This window comes from Aulonocara stuartgranti (genome assembly GCF_965226115.1).
Source record: "Aulonocara stuartgranti genome assembly, chromosome: 22".
Lineage (NCBI taxonomy): Eukaryota > Metazoa > Chordata > Actinopteri > Cichliformes > Cichlidae > Aulonocara > Aulonocara stuartgranti.
The window spans coordinates 1,333,672-1,356,429 of NC_138957.1; the positions used below are offsets into that span (position 1 = coordinate 1,333,672).

General features: G+C 45.9%; 1 protein-coding gene across 1 annotated transcript; it reads left to right on the forward strand.

Moving 5' to 3' along the window:
• The first annotated feature begins 134 nt into the window (after positions 1–134).
• Positions 135–22,659, forward strand: maneal (mannosidase endo-alpha like). Its single transcript, XM_082521593.1, has 4 exons — positions 135–1,341; positions 6,383–6,492; positions 15,497–15,573; positions 16,729–22,659. Exons 1-4 carry the CDS (start codon positions 837–839, stop codon positions 17,363–17,365), a joined length of 1,329 nt encoding a protein of 442 aa, XP_082377719.1. The 5' UTR covers positions 135–836; the 3' UTR covers positions 17,366–22,659.
• Positions 22,660–22,758: the final 99 nt, after the last annotated feature.

A 22,758-nucleotide genomic window follows, 5' to 3' on the forward strand; every position in this document is an offset into this window, starting at 1 on the left:
TTTTGCCTCATAACTTTTGCACTGTCCACTTCCTGCTGTGACAAAACAAATTTCCCACGTGTGGGACTAATAAAGGTTATCTTATCTTATCTTATATCTACAAACGTGCCAACACATCTACAGGCCACACTTCCTCTGGAGAAATGTCTTCTTATTGTAAAGAATCATTTGGCTCCACCTCCTGCTTCTGTCGCCCACTGGTCGCCCCCCATACACGTCTTTCCGGTCGGGCTTGATCTCGTCTCCGTGCTGCTAGTACTGAAGAAACAAACGCTCCATTCTGTCGTCTTTTATTTGTGTAGTCAAATAAAAGGTTCGTTTTTCTCTTTGATTGTTTTACGGTTTGGGGACAGAACCGGAGCACTTTCCCGTCTCTGACCGGAGGAGCAGCAGCAGGAGCTCGGCGGAGGAGAGAGAGGCAGGCGGAGAGCGCCGAGCATCGGCTGGATGCAATACAAAGGTAACGAGGCTCCTCTGTGAGCGGACTGCTTGTGTTGTCAGTGGAGACGGAGGAACGGTGTTTTTGCTACGGAGAGCAGAGGATGTGAATCGCCAGTGAGAGCGTGATGGCCGAGCAGGAGGCGCTCTGTTGCAGCAGCATCGAGCAAAATGTCCCCGGGTCCTGGTTTGAGGAGTGAAAGCAGAGTGGCTTCCTTCGTTCCGCAGACTCCATTACGCACCAGCTGCTGCTCCTAAATGCGTTCATTCCTGTTTCCGCTCTGTTCCCGTTCACGCTGTGAGAGGATGGCTGGCTGGCGTTGAGGAGAACCAGTGTCGGCCCCTCGCTGGCTTCTGGATCGCGTGTTCTTCCTGCGGCAGAACCACGGACAGCGACGATGACTCGGCTGCGCAGGAAAGCGCTGGTGGCGCTTTTCCTCTTCACGCTCTTCATTTTTGGGACCATGATGGGCCTGAGGACGCTGAAACCCAGCGACGGCTTTTCGGACCTGGCTCCTGGTATGGATTTCATCGGGGAGAGGTCAGAGAGGAGGCGGCTGGATGTGAAAGACGTGGTGGTTTCCCCAGGTCAGTTCCACATGAGCAGCAGCGACACGAAGGTGGTTTTCACCAGATCGGACCGGGAGTACAGCATATTCTACGACGTCCACATCTTCTACTACCTGTGGTACGGCTCTCCCAGCGTGGACAACAAGTACATCCACTGGGATCACGTGCTGGTGCCACACTGGGACCCAAAGATCGCAGCCAGCCATGCTCAAGGAAAGCACACGCCTCCGGATGACATTGCCTCGAGTTTCTACCCCGAGCTGGGACCCTACAGCTCGAGGGACCCGAAGGTGCTAGAGTCACACATGGCCCAGATAGAAGCGGCCGCAGCGGGTAAGCACTGTTGCAACATTGGCTCTGTGTGTATGTGACAGAGTCTCGGCTCTTTGAATGCAACGAAGCATGTTCATGTTGAACTATCATAACTAAAAGTATCCAGATTAAATGTAAAATATAAAGTTTCCAGTGCTGTGAAGAGTAAAACAGTGTTGTCCTCTATTCACGGTGAACTAGAAGAATGCAGTTTCATTTACTATGCATGAATATGCACCATAACGCTGCTGATCAGGTTTATTCACGCGTATCTCGGTCCGTTTGGTCTGCAGCACTAGTCCTGTGGGGCTGTGGGAGTATGTTAGAGGGGCACCGTGTTCACAGGCTGCACTTTCTAAATAAAATGCCTCTTCCACATGGATGGATGAACACACTGACTCTATGCAAACATGCAAAACTTCAAGATAACAAGTTTGCTTAGAGATGGTGATAAAACACCAGTGTCTGATCAGGAGATTTACATGGTAAATATTGTTTCATCAATATTACAGAAAGTTCCCTCTAATTAAAATAAAAAAAGCAAACCAACATGTGTAAATTTGAGCATCTTCAGGCGAGCCTCCTGTATTTGCATCAGTGCCACAGTCTCTCACTTCCATCTGGTAAACCTTGTTTCACTCTCGCTGCTCTCCTTCTGTCACAAATCTCCACCGTCTTCATTTCTCTTGTGCACCGTGCGTTGCTTTGGATGGTTGACCCCAGGTTTGTAAACTTGTGATCATATCATATAAGTAAGGAACTGGAACAAACCCACAGCACCCGGGTCTGCCCAAGGACCCCAAGTAAAGCAAGCTTTACTTGGTCCTAAGGACCCCAAAGCGCTTTACACTATACACAATCACTACAGTGTATAGTGTATACAGTGGCTACACTACACTACAGTGTAGCCACAGCTACCCTGGGGCGCACTGACAGAGGCGAGGCTGCCGGACACTGGCGCTACCGGGCCCTCTGACCACCACCAGTAGGCAACGGGTGAAGCGTCTTGCCCAAGGACACAAGGACCGAGACTGTCGGAGCCGGGGCTCGAACCGGCAACCTTCCGATCACAAGACGAACTCCAAACTCTTGAGCCACGATCGCCCTTTATTACAACTCAAAGGTTGCAGTTCACAGCACACCCGCTGCAAGCTCAACACAACCAACAACCTGAACACAGGACCCAGTACAATATTTAAGGCTACGTCCACACTAGGGCTGCCACAAACGATTATTTTGATAGTCGACTAGTCACCGATTATTTTTGCGATTAGTCGACTAATCAGATCATCATCCACTGGACGTAAAACTACAGCTTATATAACTATCATTAGCTTACAGCTTTAAGTGTTTAAGGTCTGTGCTAACTAAAAATAAAGACAAGATGATAGTTTATTCAATTTTAATGAAATTTGCAGATTGTTTCGGTGAAGTTTAATAAACTCCTTGCTATCTAAAATATAACAGGACACCGGAGTATATTCTCCAGCATCTCACACTTCTGATAATCAGCTGTCTGCTTGACGTTTATTCAGCTGTGTAAAAACTATAACTTTAATCTCAGCCAAACCGATTTACTCAGGAACAAATAAAATACTAAAAAAAAAAAGCCAAACAATAACATTTTAAGTTATCTAAGTGACTCATATATATTTAACCTGAGTAGCGAAAGACGGCGGTGGGTTTGAAAACGATTTGCGGGGAGTCCGGTGTTCTCATGGCTCTAGTGAGCCTAGCCCCCGGCTAGCTATCGAGCTAGTGGGTAACAGACGTCTCCGAAAACGTCGGAAATATGTGGCATTTTGAAAATATGTGGTGTCTTGATAAACTGAGCAGATATTTGAGGTTTACACAGCTACATTCTCGCCTGAAAATATGTTAAACGTTTATTTTGTGACCCAGAAAGAAGAATAAGAGTAACATTAAAACTAACTAGCTGCCGCCATTGTTGGAAACTGAGCTGGGCTGCGCTATGAATTCTGGGACACAGCTACTTCTTCTTCTTCGGGGTTTAACGGCAGCTGGCATCCTTGTACATGCAATGCTGCCATCTTCTGTTTCAGTCCGTTATTACACTCTTAAATCCTGCTACTTATTCCTGCGTCTTTCAGGATCTTACAAAGCTTCAAACGACGCGTCGACTATTAAATCAGTCGTCGACGATTTTGATAGTCGACGTAATCGTGACTAGTCGACAAATCGTGGCAGCCCTAGTCCACACTAATGCGTTTTTAAACGAAAACACATCGTTTTCTCTCCGTTTTGGCCTCCCGAGACGCCGCTCTCGAAAACGCACACATTTCAAAACGGAGCTGCCCCGTCGCAGTGTGGACACACGAAAACGCAGACTTTCGAAAACGATGACGCATGTTGGTCATGTGATGCAGTCATGTGGCCAATTAAACAAAGATAGCGGAGTGCATTATACGGCAGTTGTTTTGATTGCTCTCAATTTTGACAGCCCTAAAAAAGATGAATATCAGTTTGTACGTGCTCCAGATAGCTTTTCTTTAATTCTCGCTCGTTTTTGCGCAGGACTGGAACGTAAGCGTTTTGGGCCGACTGTGTGGATGCCAAACGTTTTCAGACGAAAATGCCGTTTTCAAATCTATCCGGGCTAGTGTGGACGTAGTCTAAGTCGGGGGGGCATGATTGCGGATACACGGAACCGCAATCCACGCCCGCCACATACCCCCATCGCCCGACTGAGGCCAGGGAGCCATCCGGCCAAACCTAATCCCCTCCCCCCGCGAGCGGGAGAGAGACCGTCGGCGTCCCCAGCTCCAGGTCCGGCGACAGGGGGGTGTGAGTTCAGGTGGTCGCCCGCGGCTCCAGCGGCGCTGGCGAAGCTGGTCCGGAGGTTGGTCGCATGGCAGGTGGTCGCGGCTCACAGGCGGCTGGGCTGACGTAGGATCAATTGGCGCGCCGGCCTCTGGTGGAGATGAGGCCGGTCTGGCCAGCATGCCGCCCTCAGACTTGGCGGGGCAGTCGCACGGCACGCCCTCCGGCCGAGCAGGCTCCTCCTCTTCCGCTGCTCCCGGCTGGAGCAGCTAGTGGTGGGCGGATCCAAATATCGATTATACCAATGCCAAGTTGGCGGATCGATACTAGCCTGGTGAGATCGATTCTTTAAGTTCCGCTCTTGTTTGCGGTGCTGTCGTTTTGGCAAAGACGAAACAGCCAGCGACTCGCTGCACCTGTGTCAGCGCAGAGCAGGCACACTTTGCTCCCCTCCTACCTCTTGTGTTTAGATGGTGCGCTGTCACGTGACGTGCCTTAGACGCGTTGGGGGTTGTTAAGTTGTTTACATATTATTTATATTTTTATCAGCTCTTATTGTTGTTGAGAATTTTAATTGTAAATTTTGTATTATAGTTTCTCAACAGTGCTTGTTTAGATTTTTTAACTGGTTTGCGCAATTTATTGTAACATTTTTATTAAAAAAAGAAAAAGATAACTAAACCGCCACGGCAGACCCGATGGCATTTTCATGCTTCACAGCATCATTTATTCTTACAATGATCACACGGCTGTGTGGCACGGCTACAGTACATTCTGCTGCAGCTCTCCCGCTGCCAGCCGTACACATCACCATCAACAACAACACAAGCAGAGCACAGGTTTTAAGCCAGAGAGGCGTGATTGTAGACGCGGTGCAGGTGAGTCCATCTCACCTGCCCTGGCATCGCAGAGCAGCCACAATAATTTCTACTTTGTCCTAATTATGTCCTGGGTTTTAACTATTTAATAATGAAAAAGGAAACATCACAAAAAACACTTAAGGTCATAAAAATAAATTGAGATTTAGCAATTCAATGGCGTATCCACCTTATTTATTGAGTATCGGCGATACTGGCCCTTATGTACTTGATATGGGATCGATACCAAAATATGGAGTATCGCACACCACTAGGAGCAGCTCCTCCACCTCTGTCAGGTGCGGACCCTCACGCACCTCCTCTGCAAGCAGGCGCAAACCCTCGCGCAGCTCCTCCCCTTTCTCCTCTTCCTCAACCAGCAGGCACGGATCCTCACGCTCCGCCTCCTCTTCCTGCGACGGCTTGGCAGGTTCCTCCCGCGCTCTCCGTGCACTGACCTCCAACTCGGGCTGAGCAGTTGGATAAGCTGTTGGTGGACCCAGTGGTTGCTCGGTGGCCCTCCTCCGGGGAGCAGGAACAGGCGTGGGGATGGGTGCGGTGGCAGGTCCTGGCTGGTCGCAACCAGTGGGGGTGGCGGCCATGTTGGCCAGGACTGCATCTGAGCTGCCAGACTCGCGATCCTCTGCGTGCGGCGCTCAACCAGGTCCTCCAGTTCTTCCTGCCAGCACCACAACACTGCCGCCTGCTCCTGCTATGTTGCTACCATCTGGGTCAGCTCCTTCCCCGGCTGGCCCGCGGGTCTGCTGTGTCCCCGTCCTGGGTTTCAGCACCGCTGTAACAAACCCACAGCAGACCCGGGTGCATGTTCACGCTTGGCAGCATACTTTATTACAACTCAAGGTTGCCGTTCACGACACACACCGCCACCGCGGGGTGACTGCTTGCACACGGCCAACCACCGGACCAGCGGCGCTGGCACCTGAACTCACACCTCCCTGTTGCTGGACCAGGGGTGGGGACGCTGTCGCTCCGGGCCGATTTTCCCTCTCCCGCTCACGGAGGGAGGGGAGTAGGTTCGGCCGGATGGCTCCCTGGCCTCAGTTGGGCAATGGGGGTATGTGGCGGGGCATTGCCTGCAGTGCTGTGCAGGGAAGGCGGACACACCTGCACGGCATCCGCAATCGTGCCCTGCCGACTTAAGTATTGCACCGGGTGCTGTGATAGTGGTTGTTGTTATGTTGAGCTGCAGCTCTGTGTGTGGATGTACAGCAACCGTCAAAGCATTAATAAAATATGCTGCAAACCATGAACGTGCACCCGGGTCTGCTGTGGGTTTGTTACAGGAGCACTGACTGGAAGTTCTGATATCGCCTGTTTTTCGCTTGTCTGAATCTCATTCACTACAGTGAGAGCTAACTGTACAGTCTTCATCCTCCTTTCCTTTTGCTTTGCTGTCTTTGAAGGAGTGCTGGTTTTGTCCTGGTATCCTCCAGGGGTGGGGGACGACCACGGGGAGCCCACAGAGGACCTCGTTCCTACCGTTATGGACGCTGCCCACAGGCACAGCATCAAGGTAACTGGTGAGACAACCGGTATGTTTTCCCCTTTCTGACGATTTACTGAATTTCTAGATGGCTTGCCAGTGTTTCCTGACTGTTAATGTTAAGAACAGTATTGATTTGAATCTCTTAAAAATCAGCTTTGTGGTCACACTTTGACTTTGTGATTATTTAGACATCATCAACCTGAAGAGCAGAAAGATAACACTTAATAAAAAGAATTGATGAACGTGTAGAGGGGTTAGAGTCTAGAAGACTTTAGAAGACTTTTAGAGTCTTTTAGAGTCTTCCAGATAAGTATCAAGGCTGAGGATACACTGTACAAGTCCTGTATCTATAATGTGATTTATATCATGCTTTATAAATATGGAGGCACAGAATAATGACAAACATGCTAAAAGTAAGAGTACTTACATACTCTAAGTATTTACGTAGTTGCATATACGTACACAGATATACGTATATGCAGCTGAGAAGGTTTAGAAACACATTTCAGTGTCTGTAGGTGCAGAAATATTGGACGTGGTCAGAGTGACAGATTATTTTAAAAGGTTTTCTTTTTGTACCCAAACATTAATGGCCCGCATTCTGTCACTCGCCAAAGAGCCAAAAGCAACTCCGGTTACCTTGAACATACAACAGGTGTTACACATCGAATATACTGAAATACTCGAATACCTCAAACTAGTATCTGCAGAAACGCAGTGTGAGTGAAGAATTCAGCTGTGACATTGATTTTGTTGATTAGGTATTTCCAGTGTTGGGAAGGTTACTTTTAAAATGTAGTAGTAGTATTTATTTATTGTCATTGTCAAGAACAATGAAATTGCGTTTGGGGCTTCCATACAACCCAAAAAAAGAAGAAAATAATAAATACCCCTTATCCCAAGTGTACATATTTATTATTATTATTATTATACTCCAATGCAATAAGACAATCCTTAGCAATAATGTTCGTAGAAATTCAGACAAAGACCTGAGAAACATGACAAAATACAACAATGCAACCCATTCAATATTATTGTACTGTGAGATATGATATCAGATATGATAGTTATCTATTTAAGAAAGAGGGGGGGGGGGCAGGAGGGGGAAGAGAATAAAGATATGATGTACTCCACTACAGATTACAGATTACATGCCCCAAAATGTATTCTGTAACGTACTCTGTTACGTTACTCAATGAGAGTAACTGATTCTGAATAATTTGGATTACTTAATTAATATATTATCATGCTTTTTACAGCTACATGAATGTTGCTGTGATTTATTACTATTACTGAAGGTTACTCGCCATTTTTGCAGTGATCTCGTATAGAAATCAGGTCCGCGGCTCCGAGCCGTAGTAAAGGGGCCTCTGACTAATACGTCGGGTTCGTGTCGGCTCGTAGCCGAAAACTAGCTTCACTTTGTTGTCTGGGTCAACTTTGCTAGTGAGAGACAGAGAGAGGCGTTGAAAGGCTGCTCATACGGAGCTTATTGTTTCAGAGGAAACAGTCGAGTCTTAACAGCTTACTCACAGCTGGGCTTCACTGCCCATCAGGCTACACTCTTCAGGGCGATGCCTGTAACACTCTGCCTGTTGCCTTCATATTAAATCATTTTTGGATAATTATTTTAAAAAATGTTTCTTCACGTCATTATGCGGCCGCGAGTAGAGGTGACGTGGGCCTGAGACTGAGGCACAGACATTAGAGCCTCTTAATGTGTGTTTGTTTGGGTTTCCACCAGCGTGGAAACCAAAAACAGAGAGGACATAGCCGAACATATGAAACAGGAGAAGACCGCTGTGTAATCCATTTATTTCAGCAAAGTAACTGTATTCTGAATACCACCTTTTTAAACGGTAACTGTAACTGAATACAGTTACTCATATTTTGTATTTTAAATACGTAACGGTGGTACATGTACTCTGTTACTCCCCAACACTGTGTATTTCACTGTGAACGTGTCACTGCATATACTGCTCTTAGACGCTCGCACACTGGGGGATGAGCCTGCTGTGCTAACAGAGAATTACAAAGTAAAATTCACTTGTGTATTCATTGATCATATATATTATAACATGCTGTTGAAGATCTTTGAGGTATTCCTACACAAAGCATATATGTGAACCACTGTGAACTGCTTTGTGTTTGCTAGGTTTGCCTCAGTGTGCTCGTCAGTTTTCCCTCCGTCTGTTCTTGAAAGTCCAGTTTTTCAGCGTTCACTCCACAAACAGTAGCTTGCAGGTAAACCGTGTGTGAAAAGCATGTTTTCTGCAGTCAGAGGGCCTAGTTAGGTTCTCCCTCCCAACACAGGCGGAGTGTCATCAGGTTTTATTGTGGCCATGGCTTTTACGTGACCCACAATTGAGATTTAACAAAATATAGTCTTTATTCATTTCAGAGTTTGGCGCCTATGTTCACCCATAATAACCTGTAAAATCTATCCGAGACTACAAATTTACAGCTTTTATTGAAAATTCATTTATTGCACTGTACGAAGAGTTAGTCCTTTATTTGTTTGTTTGTTTTGGTTTTTTGTGCAAACGACATATAAAAAACATGTATATAATTTTGTCCTTTCGAGGCTTTCTAATATTGACTGCTGCCTGTCCATAATTTAAAGACTACTGAACATTGTATTGGTGATTATAGCTTGCAGTCAGTAGCATTTATTTATTAGCAAAATGAAGAGTCCGTCCTCCTTTTCTCAGGAGTTACTGTCAGCGATGTAGACCTCCTCATCCAAAGTGTGCCACAATGTTCCAGCAGCAAGCAGCCAGTGCTGGCAGTGAGAAGCATTACACTGCAACAGTATTAGACAACATCAGTCAAATGAAAGCACAAAATGAGCCGTTTCACTTGAACTTTGCTTTTACACTTTAACAGAAATAAGAACTACAGCCTAACCTTTAACTGCATCGGCTGCTTAAAGCCCTCCTTCGCCATCATTACCATTTACAGTCCAGCTGTCATACGAGTTTAATGAGCGAGTGCTCGTTTTCATTTGTTGACTTTTCGGCAAACATCACCAGATGCTTGTATCTCCTCCTTGCGTGTCATCATAGCAAGGTTGTCCTCAGCTGTGTCTTTTTGCCTCAGGTCTGTTGTGTCCACCTTTAGCAGCTTTCTTGCAAAGCATTGTGCTGGAGGTCACTGAAGGAGCTTCCTCTTTACTGCGCTGCCATCAGAGGCTGGCATTCACCTCTCAGACATGTCTCAGCTTTTCTCTTTCTCAGCTCCAACTGAAACAAGGTCAGAGCTCCTTTAGCATTAGCGGCTGTCAGATACCATAAAGCCATTAAATGTTGAAGGTGCTCGAGACAGCAGTGGCAAAATGAGCAGAGCCCCGTGTGGAGGACAGAAAAGCTTTCTCTTGGTCTACTTTTCATGCTTCCTTATATGGAAGTCTTAGTTTGAGAACTGGGTCTCTTTGTGAGTGTTAGTCAGACTTACACAACAGTGTGTATCTCACAGCTGACCTGAGCACTAATGCTTTCATGATTCAGTGCTCCAGAGCTGCTGCTAACAAAATACAAGTTTATCTGTGTTTGCTTTCTCTGCACATGTCATATGCATATGTTTGGGAGCTGCTTGTCCTGTGATGCAATGAAAAAGACGCAGCAGGAAACTGTCTGCCCCTCTGCCACTATATGAACGTGTCACAGAAATGACATTTTACAGACACAGGATCCCCTCCAGTGTTACACAATCTAACTAACCTCCTAACTATTGAGCTGGGTGCTATGTTGCTAAATAAAGTGCTGGCATTGACACTGTCTGGAAACTGGAACGGCAAAATAAAAGCTGTACTGACAAACAGTCTACAGCTGCTTTTCATGAAGCTTTAAGGCTCAATAAGAAAAATGGCCTTGTGCAGAATATAGGATGCTTTAGGTGATCAGCACCCAAGTTAGACTCCATCCCCTGAGCTGGGCCTTTATGTGTAGAATGTTCTCCCTGTGTCTGTGTGGGTTCTCTTCAGGTACTCCAGAGAGAACCCACATGCAGTTAGTGGGGTTTGGTTCATTAGTGATTGTGGTGTGAATGTGGTAGATGGGAAAGTTTCCATCCCCTCACGGCACTGAATTGGATAAGCGGAGGATGGATGGGTGGATGCATGGACGGAGGGAGGGATGATGAATGAATAGAACATGGATGTAGGGAGGGAGGGATGATGGAGGGAGGATGGATGGATGGACGGAGGGATGATGGATAGATGGACGGATGGATGGAGGGAGGGATGATGGAGGGAGGGATGGATGGAGGGATGATGGAGGGAGGGATGGATGGAGGGATGATGGATGAATAGAAGATGGATGGAGGGATGATGGATGGGTGGATGCATGGATGGATGGAGGGATGATGGATGGATGGACGGAGGGATGATGGACGGATGGATGGATGGACGGATGGATGGAGGGAAGGATGATGGATGAATAGAAGATGGATGGATGGAGGGATGATGGATGGATGGACGGAGGGATGATGGAGGTCGGATGGATGGATGGACGGAAGGATGGAGGGAGGATGGACGGATGGATGGAGGGATGATGGATGAATAGAAGATGGATGGATGGATAGATAGAGGGAGGGATGATGGATCGATGGATGGACGGATGGATGATGGATGGATGGATGGAAGGGTGGATGGATGGAGGGAGGGATGATGGAGGGAGGATGGATGGATGGACGGATGGATGGAGGGATGATGGATGAATAGAAGATGGATGGATAGAGGGAGGGATGATGGATCGATGGATGGACGGATGGATGATGGATGGATGGATGGAAGGGTGGATGGATGGAGGGAGGGATGATGGCGGGAGGATGGATGGATGGACGGATGGATGGAGGGATGATGGATGAATAGAAGATGGATGGATGGATAGAGGGAGGGATGATGGATCGATGGATGGACGGATGGATGATGGATGGATGGATGGAAGGGTGGATGGATGGAGGGAGGATGGATGGATGGACGGAGGGATGATGGATGAATAGAAGATGGATGGATGGAGGGATGATGGATGGATGACGGAGGGATGATGGACGGATGGATGGAAGAAGGGATGATGGAGGGAGGATGGATGGATGGACGGGTGGATGGAGGGAGGGAGGGATGATGGATGGATGGACGGATGGATGGAGGGATGATGGATGAATAGAAGATGGATGGACAGATGGATGATGAATATGTCTCTGTCTACAATGTGCCGTCTCTCAAGACAGTCAAAACCCTTTAACTGGAACTTGATCAGTCAGGCTAGAATCAAAAGTACTGATGTCATCAGGACATTTCCACACTGAGCCAACACCTCTCTGTTACAGAGCTGAGGACGCCTTTGTGCCCAATATCTAGAATAAATATCTACATTTAACCTACAATGACAAAACCAACTCAAAGTGCTCTGACTAAATCGAGTTTGTGCGATTGTCTCTACATTGTGACTGATGAGACTACAAACCATTATACACATTTAACAATTAAATGATCTGACAAACACATTTGTTTCATTTTCTGCTCATTTTATTTCCAAATTAAGAAGAAAATTCTGTGAGTAATTTAGAGTGTCCGATCAAAGTGCATGTCTGCACTATGAGAGGCCCCACAGAGCCGCTGCTGTTACAACCCTCCTTTCAAAATCCGTATATGATGGAGTCAGATTTGCAACCCTGTCTTTTGGTCTGACTGTCTACTCAATACTGCAAGGCCTTTAAAGACCCTGCAGTTTGGGGACAAAGCCCTGACAATCAGACCACCCCCTCTGAGCAAGCACAAGGTGACGGTGGGAAGGAAAAACTCCCTTTAACAGGAAGAAACCTCCGGCAGAACCGGGCTCGATGAGGGGAGGTCTTCTGCCGCAACCTGTGTTAAATAACAGCGTTTGTTACAAACACTGAAACGGCTGCAAATGTTCTGAAAAGAGGATTGTAACTGTTGTAACATTATGAAGGTACCTGAAGGTGGATTCTGTTCATGTGGACGTAGCGTTCACAGCGTTTTCTCCCGCTGTGAACGCTACGTCCACATGAACAGAATCCACCTCTTGGGACTGACTTACCTGGATCCATTGAGTAATTATGAAGATAATCACTCTGTTTCTGACTCGCTGCTCATGCAGCAACTGAACAGCCTCCTCAAAGATCTACAAAAAGAAGCGAGGGCCCTAACGACACAGTTTCTCGGCCTGTCTTTCTGGGAACCTGTGGATCCATTTTGTGCGTTGTCCTCACTGGCAGATTGTTGCGTTTTGTTCTCACTGGCTGGAGAAACGCTTTTGTTACTTTCTAAACGTCTCAGCGCGTGACCGGAGCCGCTCGATGCTTTTAGCTCTGCTTTTAATAGCTCCACAACGGCTGCTACAAAAGTCGCGTCACCCTTTTCCATCACAAACTGAAGCACGTATTTGGATCCAAATATGCGACACAGGTCTTTGTACATTATGATGTACAAGTTTTTTACAGTTTTTAGAGGAGTCAAGTCTCCCCCAATCTTCTCTCTTATATCAGTCACTATCTGCTGAAAATTCAGCTTTACAGCAGTTGTTTGTGTTTTCTCAGAAACGTGAGCGACTAAATTTGCAAGACACAATATGAGAAAGGTATCGGTCTCTGCGGGCGCAGGAAGCGCCCCAGACGAGCACTGTGGGGCGTCGCTACATTTTTCTTCACTCTCTGAACTCTCACGGTCAAGATTTTGGACATCAGTGATTTGAAATGCATCACTGTTGCCCTCGCTACCCACATCTCCCTCACCTACACAAGCTGGAGTCTGTGTGCTTTTAAAAGTCTCTGCAGACTCTGGTTTAAAGTCGTCATCTTCCTCAGAGTTTGGCGAGTCAACAATGCTGTAGCTGCGACTCTCACCATCTACAAAAGGGGGAGCTAAGGTCTTTGTAAAGTCCTTTAAAATGTTCGCTACACTGTGAACCATCCCAACAAAGTTTGTTGGGGATGTGGATCTATCTGATTGCAAGGACGTGGACCCTGTGATACGACTCAGGGCTGAGTTTACGTTCTTTGCAATCGACACTGAAAATAAAGTCAGTAGTTTGTCTGAGTCACAAGACCGCCGTTGCCCAAAACCCAAGACCCAACCGAAGCAGTAATGAAAGATGTTTCTGAGGCTGGCCTGAATATCATCCTCTGTCACCCTGCAGTCACTGCACCCATCAAGCAGAGGTTCAACCTTCATCCTGAAAAGGGAGAGAAGAGAAACGTAGTCATCTTCCCACACTATCACTGTTTTGTGTGGTAATCACTGGGTTTTTCAACAGGACACAATGCCCACAGGACGAGGGACTACTTGCAGGAGAATAACATCACTGTTTGGGACCATCCTGCATGTTCCTCTGATCTGTATATTTTTATATATTTTATTTATTGTTTACTCTATTTAATTTGTAAAATATGTGCACACACACACACACACACACACACACACACGTAGAAAAATATTTAGTATACACATCCAGAAATGCATATACTATTATATATTGTACATATATTTATTAGTTTCAGATGTAGCCATTCTTGTATTTTGCTTGTTTACATTATTGTATTTGCACAACTCTGTTGCTTGTGAAGCTCGCACACAAGAATTTCACTCACATGTGCTGTACCAATGTACCTGCACATGTGATGTGACAATAAAAGTGATTTGATTTGATCTAAATCCAACTGAGAAACTTTGGGGATGGACGGCAAAGGAAGTTTACAAAAATGACAACAGTTCCAGGCAGCAGACGCCCTTCATGCTTCATCTTTTGTCTCGTTCACATTTCTTCTTGTTGCAGAGACACCGATGTGTCTCTGCACAAGCTGATGTGAGCAAACAAAGCCCTTTCCACAGTGAATACAGTCTTGCCTCGCTGGCATCATTTCTAACCAGTCAAGATTGTTGACAAGCTGAGCTTGAGCGCCAAACGCTACCACGTTGCTATGGAAACTGTTTATAAAGACCTTGAAGCCTCTTTTTAAAAGATGGAGTGGGCGGCGAGCGTGGGCTGTTCACGGCTCGACAGCTCTCTCCCTGCTTCGCTGTTTGAGACCTGCAGCAAAACAAGCGTAGCACAGTTGTTTCAGGCTGACAGAGAGCATCCATCAGTCAGCTCACACTCCTGCCACAGAACAAAACACCCTGCTGTCTGTGAAGGCATGAAGTTATACCACTATGGTGGAGAGGTACATACTCTGTTTAGGTTATAGCTGTTACTCAGTCACCTGATTGTGTTGGCAGACGTGGTGACGGTCCGGGCCATGTCTGCTGCTCCTCCCTCTCTGTCCCAGCATGCTCAGCATGCAGCCAGAGAAACTTGGGCTCTGCCTGCTGTTCTCTATCCTTCTGTCTCTACAACAGAGGAAACACTCCCCTGCTTTTCTTTCTGTGTGTTTATCAGCAGGTAATGTTCTGCATGAATGAAAGCATGCTCAGACTTTGTTCTGCCAGCTTTCTTCACTGTGTCCACCTCACGTTTCCTGAGCTCAACACATGTGGTGACACATTAGTGTAAAACAGCTGGTTCAGAATAATCACTGTAGTCGTGTCTTTGTGAAACCAAAGCAGTTTTGTAAGAAGGATAAATGTATCAGGCATGTTTCCAACATTTTACTAATAACTTACCCACTGACTTAAACTCAAACTACACTTCCTCTGTTTATCAGCAGCTCTTTGCAGCTACTTGTTACTGTTCAAAGCACATCTTTCATGGTTCATCAAACACAGCACAGCTACAGTTACAATGTTTCAAACAAGGACAGCAGACAGCATTGGCATGATGTTAAATAGTTTGGTAATTAGGCAAACACACGTTTAAGATGTGGTATCTGCAGAGAGGGTACGCAGTGACAGCAGAGATGCTGCAGCTCGCTGCCATGATTACAGGTACTAACTCAGTCTTTCCTCTTTTCTGGCAGTTCATAAGAAACAGAAAAGAAACACTTTCACCTCTTTAACTATTCTTTCCCAGGTCTTTGTGGATTCAGGTGCTGCTTTTCAGTAACGTCTGTATTGTCATGTGTTCATGCACAGGTGGCTTTTCACATACAGCCATACAAGGGCCGGACGGACCAGAGCATGTATGACAACATCAAATACATTATTGACAAGTAAGCTGTTTTTCTGTGAGTCCCATTACCTCTGAATGATCAAGCTGTCTGTGTCAGTTGGTGCTAACATTAAAAGCCCACACATGTGATGGAACATGAACCCTGATAGATGAGGAACAAGTCATTAAATATAAATGCCCAGACTGTGCTGTCACAGATCAGCAGGTTTCTGCTCCTTCAACTGATTAAAAATGACTGAAACAAACCTTTGTTCTGCGGTTTCATAGTACTGCAGTGTTTGCAGAAGTCAAGCATCATAGAAAGTCGTTTTTAAAGTGCAATATTATAAGATCATTGGTACAAATCCTTTACTTTTGATTTCCCAAAAATATTGGCACCGATATTTGTTTGAAAACCGCTGCGATGACCATCTGCATATTAGGACACAAACTCGAGTCAGTAAAGCTCATGATGTGTTAGACTCCAACATGTTAAACACACCATGAAAAAAGTGTAGGCATCAGACGCAGGCCCGTCCGCACGTTCATGCTTTGCAGCATCTACCTCTTTATTCACAGTTGTTGTTACGAACACGGCTGCAGCTTTTCAGCTCGCACACAAACATACACATGAACAACGACAATATTAAACAGTCAGCACAGAGGCGTGCTGACTGACTTTTGAGGCGTGATTGCAGATGCCGTGCAAGTCGCGGTGCCGCCGACACCCCTGCAGCGGCACCGCAGACCACACCCCGCCACAACAAGGTTTGGACAAAATAGGCGTCTAGGCTGGTGTACTGACCCTGGATCAGCTGACCAGAGGACCCATGAAGTGTCTGATTTCCTGTCCTGTTTATATGTTAGACAGCTCACATATATTTGCAAAGTGAACCAGAAAGACGCTTCAGAAACATGCTGTGATTCGTTCATTTGGTGGCACCGCCCTCCTTATAAATCACATCAACCGCCCCTCCCTGAGCCTGGTTCTGCCGGAGGTTTCTTCCTGTTAAAAGGGAGTTTTTCCTTCCCACTGTCGCCAAAGTGCTGCTCATAGGGGGTCATATGATTGTTGGGGTTTTCTCTGTATGTATTATTCTAGGATCTACCTTTCAGTATAAAGAACCTTGAGGCGAGTGTAGTTGTGATTTGGCGCTGCATCAATCAGATTGAATTGAACTGAATACAGCAGCTTAACACGTCTCATTTTTCTCAGGTATGGAAAACATGGCGCCTTCTACAAATTCAAGTCGAGCACCGGGCGAGTACTGCCTCTGTTTTACATCTACGACTCCTACCTGACACCGCCCGAGTCCTGGGCAGAACTTCTGACAGCTAAAGGCTCCCGCAGCGTTAGAGGCACGCCTTACGATGGGATTTTTGTTGCACTCATTGTCGAGGAACGTCACAAATACGACATCCTAGCCAGCGGCTTTGACGGCATGTACACGTACTTTGCCTCGAACGGCTTCTCGTTTGGCTCGTCTCACCAGAACTGGAAGGCCATCAAGGCGTTCTGTGACGCAAACAATTTGCTGTTCATCCCAAGCGTTGGTCCCGGGTACGTGGATACTGCCGTTCGACCGTGGAACAACCATAACACCAGGAACCGTGTTAACGGACGTTACTATGAGACGTCCCTGCAGGCAGCTTTGTCTGTCCGTCCAGAAATCGTCACCATTACGTCCTTCAACCAGTGGCACGAAGGCACACAAATAGAGAAGGCTACGCCCAAGAAAACTGTGACCCGTTTGTATCTAGATTATCAGCCTAACCAACCAGACCACTACTTGGAGCTAACACGCCAGTGGGCAGAGAACTTCAACAAAGAGAAGGACAAGTGGCTGATGTGAGCGTCAGCTGAGTGGACGGTCTGAGCATCGCTACAACATGATGTTGAGCTCGCTGCCACACCTCTGTGTTCCTCCACACAAAGTTTCCGCTCAGCGCTCTCTTCCTGTTTCCACTGCCTGTCATTTTTGTACATGTTAATAATGACATGCACATGTTGATGCTTCAGGGTCGCAGTGATAAACAGCTAACACTGGTTTTGTGAGTAGTGTGGTTCTGACTACTAAACCCATGTGGATGTGTACAGTAACTCTACTACTCTGTGAGGTTTATGTTGTATTATCCAATGCTCCAGACTGTTCTTTCCTGTCTTTCCATGGTGACAAATTAAACTGTGTGTCTGTTTACAGTTGGACAATCAGTTGCTGATGTGAAAAAGGTCTTAGGCTGCGTTCACACTGCAGGGGAAAGCGCATCAAATCCGACTTCTCTGACCCTCTGCGACCATCTATCCCATCATGGTGTGACGGTGTGAACGGCACAAATCCGATATCTTCAAATCCGATCTGGGTCACTTTGGTATGTGGTGCTGAATCCGATACATATCTGATGTTTTAGAAAGCGACTGCTGTTTGACGGTCACGTCGCATTAAATCCGTCTTTTACGTCACCGACACAAGACAGACGCCGACTATCAGCGCCCGACATGGTGAACGCTTCTATCCAGGGAAACTGCTGGGAAGACAGCGTTGGAGAAACGTGAACATTTTCTTTGTACTGTATAATCTGCAGATTCTGACAGAAATCTGCAGCTAGAAGCAGCGCTCCTCTGAAACAGCAGTAAGGATCATTATTAGGACAAATGTAAATAACAAAACTTTATAACTTAAAGCAAAACTGGGAAACGTGAAGTCTGAAGTCTTTACATTAAGGCCATCAGTCACACATCCTGTTGCTCTGGGTCTAAACAGAGCGTCGTGTGTGACGTCTTCTTTTGTACACGCGGCCGCTCTGAGCGTTCACACTAGAGCGCGTTTGCTGTCGCATTTTATTTGTCGTGTGAACGAGCAGACAAAAAAATCAGATTTGAGCATCAAGACCTGCAGAGTGAACGTAGCCTAAGAAAGATGTGACGTGAATAAGATGCTCAGTCCAGATGTTTTTTAAAATCACCTAATTTCTTACTAAATTGACTAAAGACACATGAAACCAGAAACTCTTTGTGACAGGGAAGAATCAGTGAGCTTTGAGCTTTTGGTTGTCAGAGACCAAAAGTTATCCAGAGCGTGCAACACCCCAAACTCTTGGTGAGCACATGCGATCATCGGCTGATTGCACTCACTGGTTGTCTTGTGGTTGTCAGTGTGTCTCCAAATAACTGCCATCTAAAATATAAATGCAGATAGACTGCAAGCACATTGCAATCAACCCGAGTTCACTGCAAATGCAACACAGCTTTACATTAGGGATTTGCACAGACCTGGTGTCAGTGTTCAAAGCGACAGCATCATGGCTTTGCTGCACAGAGCGCCATCATTTGGTCTCCAGCCGCCGTTTCCCCAGTGCAGCAGTTCTCTGTTCCTGCTGCTCCAGAGTGGCCAGAGATGAGTCATCACAGCTTCATTCTAACATCTCAGAACTATCGATGTTTACGTTTGGAGTGAGTTTGACAGCTGGGACATGCTTTAGCTGCCTGAGTTTAGATGAGCAGCCAGCCACGAGTCAACAGTCACTACAAGAAAGTTTCCTGTGCCAATGGGCTTTCTGAAAAAGATGCTTCAAAGTTCTGATCACAGAGTCCTACTTGACATAAGCCCCAATATATTTGTCACTCCTTGGAGTGATACTGGAGTAAACTGGGGATCTTTTGCTTCTTAGCCAAATGTGTAAAACACTGCACTATGGAGCCACAGTAGTGAGCTGGTCCTCTAACAATGGCCACTTCTTTCATGTACGTCCATCAGTTACATGTAAGAGCAGGGAGTTAAACGGTCTGTGAAGAAAATCTGAGAGAGTTTAAGAGATAAAAGAGCTGTGATGAGCATCAGGGGCAAAAAAATCAAACTGGGATCGATGGAGAACCTGCCGGTGTCACTGTCGGACACACCAGAGCTAACGGTCAGTGCAGGGGAACATTTTAATGAGGTCATTAAACCTGCTGTGGTTCTCATAATGAGACAGAAAACAGAACAGGGTCGTCTGTCTGGTTCCAAAGGGAGCAGACGTTTCTGAGGACACACAGGACCTCCAGTGATTAAATATTGTAGAAACTTCCAGAAAACTAAAACTGATGTTGGTATTTATTAGACATTAACTTGATATGTTTTTATATCTGAGTTTGAGCTGACACGCTGGACTTCTCCAAGATGCCAGAAATAATCAAGAAATTAATTTCAGGAACAAAAGTTGATGAATAATAAAAAATAAATGACCAGTACTGTCAATTTGAGGCAGTTGTGGTGAAATACATTTGTTAACCAGTGTCTCTCCAAAGCAGCTTTGCTAAACTGTGTTTAGGATATCAAACATCAGCATCTCAGGTCTTTTGGATATTTCCTGCATTTTTCCCCTTTCAGATTAAAAGAAGACACTTTCAAGCTGTTTTTATCAGAATGTGTTTTCATACGGTCTGTAGAGCAGCTTTCATTGTGCAGATGAGGGTTTTTGTGTAATTAACCTGATGGCAGTATTTCGGTGGCGTGCAGTTGGAAGAGGAACACATCAGCAGACAAAAGCCAACCAGCCGACATCCAAGCAGCCCGGCTCGTGTGAAGGACTCACTGGAGCAAAGCTGGTCCCTCAGGACGACCTGTTGCCTGGCTTTAATGGCTCTGCCTGTGCCCATGAAAACGAGACGTTCGTGCTGCTGGCAGTGAACATAAATCGTCGAGCCTCGAGTCACCAATCACTGCAAATGTACAGCGTAGCACTTGGAAGGCAGCGTGCTTCTCTCAGAAGTCTTTGTAGAGAAAAAGGCTGAGAAACAGAAAGAAGGCAAACACGAGGATAACAATACTATTCTTATTTGAATGATCACTGACACTAAACAGTCTTACAGCTCCGGTCCTGCGACTGTGCTGGACAAACTCATAGAGACGAACAGTTATTGACTTGTTGAAGATGGTTTGCCATCTTCTGTAATGCTCTGATTTCTCACCACCAGCACGTTTCATTTATTCCGTAAATAAAATGCACCGGCAGGTCCACACAAAATGTTTCCACCAACCGTCCCCACACACAGCGTTGAGCCATCTTATGTTTACCTGTTAACAGATCTTTAGAGATTTGACACCACATTTTCAAATGTTTAATATTACAGGTTATTACTCTGATTACACACCAAGTCTGATACCACAGACAGATTAACACAGTCATCCACATATTTCCAAATAACTTTGCTACAGTCTCGGTGGTCACATGCTTCCACATGCATGTAAGTGATGTCAAGAGCACCTTTTCCACTGAGATAAGTAATCTCTTTAACTACATAATGACAAGACTGGATCAACCATAGCTAGCTGAGATAAGCTATGTTTTGACAGGGAACAGAGTGAGTGAGCGAAGGCTGTGTCAGAGGACGTCTCAGTGCAGCTAACTCACTGTGAGGATTCAAAAGACTGTTTGAACATCTCAGTGAGAGCAGATGATCTAACATCCTCTGAACATGATGACTCTTATGAAATGGTCAGCAACAACATCCAGGCAGGCTGTCACGTTTAAAGTCTGCTCAGTTGGTACCAAGGAGCCCACAGTAGTGAACCACCACCAGCAGCCTGAACCGTGGGTACAAGGCAGGACGGTGCTGTTCACTCCAGCTGTGGATTGACAGACACCTTGTTGTAAATGAGTTACGGCTGCCGTCCAATCAGCTTGAAGCATTCTGGCCTTTCTCAGAGGTCAGAGGACAACCGCCACTCACTCACTGTTTGCTGTTGTTTGGATGATCCTCTGTAAACCCTAAAGATGATTTTGTGGGAAACCTGAAGACCTGGCCTGAGGGGGGAGTATGACCTGCTCACCGTTACCATCGTCTGCCCGTTCTAAACATGCTGACATGTGTGGTAAAATTTGTAAATTATGATTATCTGTGTCTGTGTGTTGGCCCTGCGACATGTCCCGGGTGGACCCCGCCTCTCGCCCTATGACAGCTGGGATAGGCTCCAGCGCCCCCCGCGACCCTGAAAAGGATCAGCGGACGCAAATGGATGGATGGATGGATATCTGTCAAAAACATAGATAAATTTAACAACCACGGTGCAGGTGCTTTGATACGGCGCCGTGTGTTCATCTGCTGAAGGACGAGCCATTAATCAGAGTCATCTCTTCTGTTCACAATGTTGTCATAGCAAAAGGCAACATATTACAGGTGTGTGTGTGTGTGTGTGTGTGTGTTAAAATATGAAGGCTAAATCCACCATAGATTTTTTTTCTTTTTAACAAATGTTTTCAAAATATGGGCGTAATTTAAAAATCGACCCTTTATGCCTGTATTGTGTTAGTTTGTCGTGGTCTACAACAGTTGATGGACTCTTCAGTCTACATCCTTTTTCTTTAGTTTTCCCAGAGTTAACGTCACAGATGCAAGAGCGCCATCTGGTGGAGCTCAACAGCTCCATGAACACGATTCAGTGCAAACGATAAAGCTGCTGCATCGCTGACACGCTGGATAGAAGCAGTGCACCTCATCAGTCTGGATTCCAGATTGGAGACAACTAATCTTTTTCTTTCCTCCACAGCCTCAACTACACACGATAAGATGATGATCAAATGAATGTTTCACTGAAACTGAGATATACTGACTCCTACATATCGATAAATGACTGCTGTTCCTTTGTCATCAAACTAATTAAAACTGTTTTGAATGAATAATCACAGTCGATGTTATCAGAGTTTTAAACTGTAGTTACATAGAAAGGACATAACACACACAAGAGTGGAAGCATATACACCACGGGAACGTCCAGAGAAGAACAGAAGCAAAAGTCCTGTAGCAACATGGAAGTGTCGAGTACAGAGGGATTCACCAAAATCTGTATCTAAGGTTGCTGGACCATATTCTTGTACTTTGAATGAGCAGAGCAACCTGGGCTCTCATTACACCTGCAGCAACTTTCTCTTTTTCAATGGAATAATCATAATCATAATAATAAATCAACTTTTTGATGATGTTCTTTGTCCAGCACCTGTATATTAGAGTCCTCCCTCTGTCGTGTTCGAGGGCTTCGGAGGTTCTGCTGATGGTTTCAGACGTCATTTCCAAATGATCCGAGTCATCGTGGTTGTTGTAAACCAGGCACGGCTGCAGGAGCTGAACCGCCGACTACAGACTATACACAATAGCTTCAGCTTGCAGAACTCGCTCCATCCATACATCAGTATTAAAATATCAAATATGTAAGGGACTATTTTCAGTCCTGTCCTGGTGATTTTAGGAATTGTTGAAGGACCAGGACGA

Bases quoted from the DNA above. Each gene is read 5' to 3' on its own strand.
- maneal (XM_082521593.1), top strand. From the start codon at position 837: ATGACTCGGCTGCGCAGGAAAGCGCTGGTGGCGCTTTTCCTCTTCACG. The intron at 1,342-6,382 runs GTAAGCACTGTT...CTGTCTTTGAAG, and splicing joins GATAGAAGCGGCCGCAGCGG to GAGTGCTGGTTTTGTCCTGG. The intron at 6,493-15,496 runs GTAACTGGTGAG...GTTCATGCACAG, and splicing joins CCCACAGGCACAGCATCAAG to GTGGCTTTTCACATACAGCC.